The sequence below is a fragment of the Solea solea genome, chromosome 7, assembly GCF_958295425.1.
Source record: "Solea solea chromosome 7, fSolSol10.1, whole genome shotgun sequence".
NCBI classification, from domain to species: Eukaryota; Metazoa; Chordata; class Actinopteri; order Pleuronectiformes; family Soleidae; genus Solea; species Solea solea.
In genome coordinates, this window is record NC_081140.1 from 2,195,007 (window position 1) to 2,199,228 (window position 4,222).

At 43.9% G+C, this 4,222-nt stretch overlaps 1 protein-coding gene across 1 annotated transcript; it reads left to right on the plus strand.

The window, feature by feature from the left end:
* Positions 1–538: 538 nt before the first annotated feature.
* Positions 539–1,820, plus strand: LOC131463044 (extracellular calcium-sensing receptor-like). Its single transcript, XM_058634703.1, has 2 exons — positions 539–744; positions 818–1,820. Exons 1-2 carry the CDS (start codon positions 666–668, stop codon positions 1,726–1,728), a joined length of 990 nt encoding a protein of 329 aa, XP_058490686.1. The 5' UTR covers positions 539–665; the 3' UTR covers positions 1,729–1,820.
* The last annotated feature ends 2,402 nt before the right edge of the window (positions 1,821–4,222 follow it).

A 4,222-nucleotide genomic window follows, 5' to 3' on the forward strand; every position in this document is an offset into this window, starting at 1 on the left:
ACAAGGCCAGTCATTTATATGACCTTGTTATCCCACCAGCTTTGGTGTGCAGCATCTCTTCTATCCATTTTTGTCAAGTCTATAGAATGGCAAGGTATTCTTCCATCCACCTCTTCCACAATAATTGCAAGACACTGAGCCTGCTTCGAATATTTTGTGTGGAGCTCAAAATTACCAGAACATGCTGATATAGGATTTAACTTTTGATTGTCTCCCACAAACCACCCATGCGTGATGAATGTCAGTGGTAAAACTGTGCTAGCTTTTTCTTAAAAGTAGTTGGTCAATGTAGCATCACTGTGGTCAGTTAAAATGGTTCATAGTTTGGTTACTGTTACATCTCATGATGTCAAGAAAAGCTTGATCATCCACTAAAACTGCAATCTTAGTATCATTCCATCTTTTATCAAAAACTGCTGTACCTAATTTGTCACTGTTCTCCCTAAAATTATTTCTGGTGTAGAAAAAGATATTGAGCAGTTTTCAAGCAGCAGAAGTATCACCATCCACAGGGCTGAACAGACATGCCACAGAAAATCCATAGCAACAGACACAGAACATGGAAACGTATAGAGGGGCCCTCATAAGAAACAATAACAGGTTGATGTTTCTCCACACAGCCTCCTCAGTCAGTGTGCAGTGAGAGTTGTCCTCCAGGTACCCGCATGGCCAGAAAGGAGGGGGAACCTGAGTGTTGTTTTGACTGTGTCCCTTGTTCTGAGGGAATGATCAGCAATACAACTGGTGAGTGTGACGCTTTAAACAGTTCAGAAATGTTGTATAAACATGTATCTCATCACTTTCCCTCTTTTCTCAGACTCCATGGAGTGCACCAGTTGTCCAGAAGATTTCTGGACCAGCCCTCAGCGTGACCACTGTGTTCCTAAGAAAACAGAGTTCCTCTCCTACCATGAGCCTCTGGGTATCTGCTTGACAACCACCTCACTGTTGGGCACATTTATCTGTGTTGTTGTTCTGGGCATCTTCATCCATCATCACAACACACCTATAGTTCGTGCCAACAATTCAGAGCTCAGTTTTCTTCTCTTGGTGTCGCTCAAATTGTGTTTCCTCTGCTCATTGCTCTTCATTGGACGACCCAGATTATGGACTTGCCAACTAAGACATGCAGCATTTGGCATCAGCTTTGTGCTTTGTGTCTCATGTATCCTGGTGAAAACCATGGTGGTTCTGGCTGTGTTCAGGGCCTCCAAACCAGGAGGTGGGTCCACTCTGAAGTGGTTTGGTGCTGTGCAGCAGAGAGGGACAGTTCTGTTTTTGACCTCTATTCAAGCAGCAATCTGCACTGTCTGGCTTGTCTCTGCTTCACCAGTGCCTCATAAAAACACCCAGTATCACAGTGGCAAGATAGTCTATGAGTGTGCAGTTGGGTCCACAGTTGGTTTTACAGTTTTACTTGGTTATATTGGTTTACTGGCTGTCCTGAGTTTTTTGTTAGCTTTTCTAGCAAGGAATCTTCCAGACAGTTTCAATGAGGCCAAGCTCATCAATTTTAGCATGTTGATCTTCGGTGCAGTGTGGGTGGCCTTTGTCCCTGGTTACATAAACTCACCAGGCAAATATGCAGATGCAGTGGAGGTTTTTGCCATCCTGGCCTCCAGTTTTGGCCTCTTGGTGGCACTGTTTGGACCTAAATGTTACATAATCTTGTTGAGACCAGAGAGAAACACAAAGAAAGCCATCATGGGTCGAGGCACCACAAAGTAAAACTGTGATCACTGTTGTTTCTTCATCTATCATTTGTATTTTAGACTTGTAACTATAAGATCACAATACAGGCAATAAACAATTTGATAAGAAAATACTTTAAAACTAATATTACTACTAACATCATAACCACTTGTTTTTTCCAATGTTGGGAGGTAATGTCATTTTACATTAAACTAGTTCTAGTAGTACCAAAGATGTATTTTTTTGATTTAAAGCGGAATTAGCCCGGAAACTCCAATTAACGTTGCTTTTGGATGTGTATCTGCGTCATTTCCTTGTTTATGTAGCCCTAAAATTTCACAACAGCCACTTCAGCCACTGCTGAGAACGCAGGGTTTTATTATTTTCCTGAGCTCTCCCAAGTGGATTTCAAAAGTGCCTGCTAGTGACGCAACTAGCAGGTCAGACCACTCCTCTGAACAGCAGCTCCTCCTCCTGCTCCGGAGTTGTGTCAACTGCTCGCTCTGTTGCTGCTGTAAAAAACAACACTAGACACTTCACAAACTGCTAAATGTCTTCATGAGGACTCAACACCAAACTCAGTCTGAAGGAAGTGTCAACTATCTGTGATGGATTTTTGATGACCGAGATAAGTATTGCAAACGCTAATTAAGTAGACGCGTGTGTGCATTTTTTTTCTCCTGTGTTGCATGAGCTAACGCTGGCCCGAATTGGGGGACTTTGACGGAGTTTACGCAACTTATTTCAGGATCACGAAAAAGTGATTTTTTAATTTTTTTTGATAACTTGGTATCAAAATTTTCTGAAAAATCTCGTCTACAAAGCTGCAAAAACCTCCTTGTGACAAACACAGCTCAAATAACACCTAAATGAATAACTACATGTCAAACTTCGTAAATACCGATGCGTAAAAAAGTTGTTGCGCATATCGCCGCATTTCTGGAGCTGACACTCTGCCATCTTGTCCCACACACACACACACCGTAAGACTGCCCTTTCCAATGGCGTATGCCGTTGCAGTATAGAACAAAGGATTACAGAGATACACGCCAGAGAATACAGACAACAGAGAGTTGTCTGTAAATAATAGTTTACTGTATCTTCAATAACTTCATTGTTTTGTTTATGACAATGTTTACATGAAAACGGAGATCCGTTCTGCTACATGTGTGTCGGAGCTGGGAAAAGAGAGAATGAGTTGGGTGTCATCGGCGTAGCTGTGATAGGAAAAACCATGAGAGAGAATACCAGAACCAAGAGAGTTGGTGTATAGAGAGAAGAGGAGAGGGCCCAAGACAGAACCCTGAGGGACCCCAGTAGCTAGAGGACAGGGTTCCGTCACAGATCCTCTCCAGGTTACTCTGTATGTTCGGTTTTGAAGATAGAACGAGAGTAGGGTAAGTGCAGAGCCTGAGACACCTAGTTCTTGAAGGGAGGAAGTAAGGATCTGGTGGTTAACTGTGTCAAATGCTACAGAAAGGTCCAAGAGGATCAGCACAGAGGAGAGAGAGGCAGCCCTGGCAGTGTGGAGTTGCTCAGTGACAGCTTCGGTCGAGTGACCTGCTTAAAACCAGACTGAAGAGGATCAAGAAGGTTGTTCCGGTGAAGGTAGGAGGAGAGTTGATTAAAGATAGCACGCTCCAGAATTTTGGAGAGAAAGGGAAAAAGAGAGAAAGCTCTGTAGTTATTTACTTCCGACGGGTCAAGGGTGGGTTTTTTAAGGAGGGGGGTCACTCTGGCCTCTTTAAGAGAGTCCGGAAAGCAACCCGATGATAGAGATGTGTTTCCGAGGTGGGTGAGGAAAGGAAGAAGATCAGAAGCAATTGACTGAAGAAGGTGAGAAGGGATAGGGTCAAGGGGGCAGGAGGTGGGGCGGGCAGAGGTTATTAGGGAAAGAACTTGATCATGAGATAGAGGGGTGAAAGAGGATAGAGAAGGAGCTGAATTTGTGGTTGGTAGAGTGGTGAGATCAGGAGGTGGGGTTGAGAAAGAAGAGTGAATGTCATCTACTTTTTTGTGAAGTAGTTGACAAAGTGAATTGGTAGAAGGGAGGAGGGGGAGTGGGGGGTCAAGGAGGTTAGAGAAGATCAATAAAAGTTTTTTGGGGTTCGAGAAAGAGGATTGAATTTTAGTCGATAGAAAGATTGTTTGGCTGCAGAGATAGAGGCAGTGAAGGTGGAGAGAAGAGAATGTTAGGAAAGCAGGTCGTCAGAGTGTTTTGATTTCCTCCATTTCCTTTCTGCTGCCCGTATCGAGTCAGACAACAACGGGCTTACGAACCTGCCGTGAAGTAAGAGGACAGAGAGTCAAGAGAGGAGGACAGAGTAGAGAGGAAGGTGTCTGTGGCAGAGTTGGGATGCATGAGGGAGAAGGAGTCAGCTGAAGGCAGTGCTGATAGAACAGTTGAGGGAGAGAGAGAGCGAATGTTACGACGGACAAGTGCAATATCTGATGAGATGAGATGAGATCATCAGATTGGGAGAGTGGGAGAGAGTAGGATATGAAGAAATGATCAGAGACATGAAGTGGA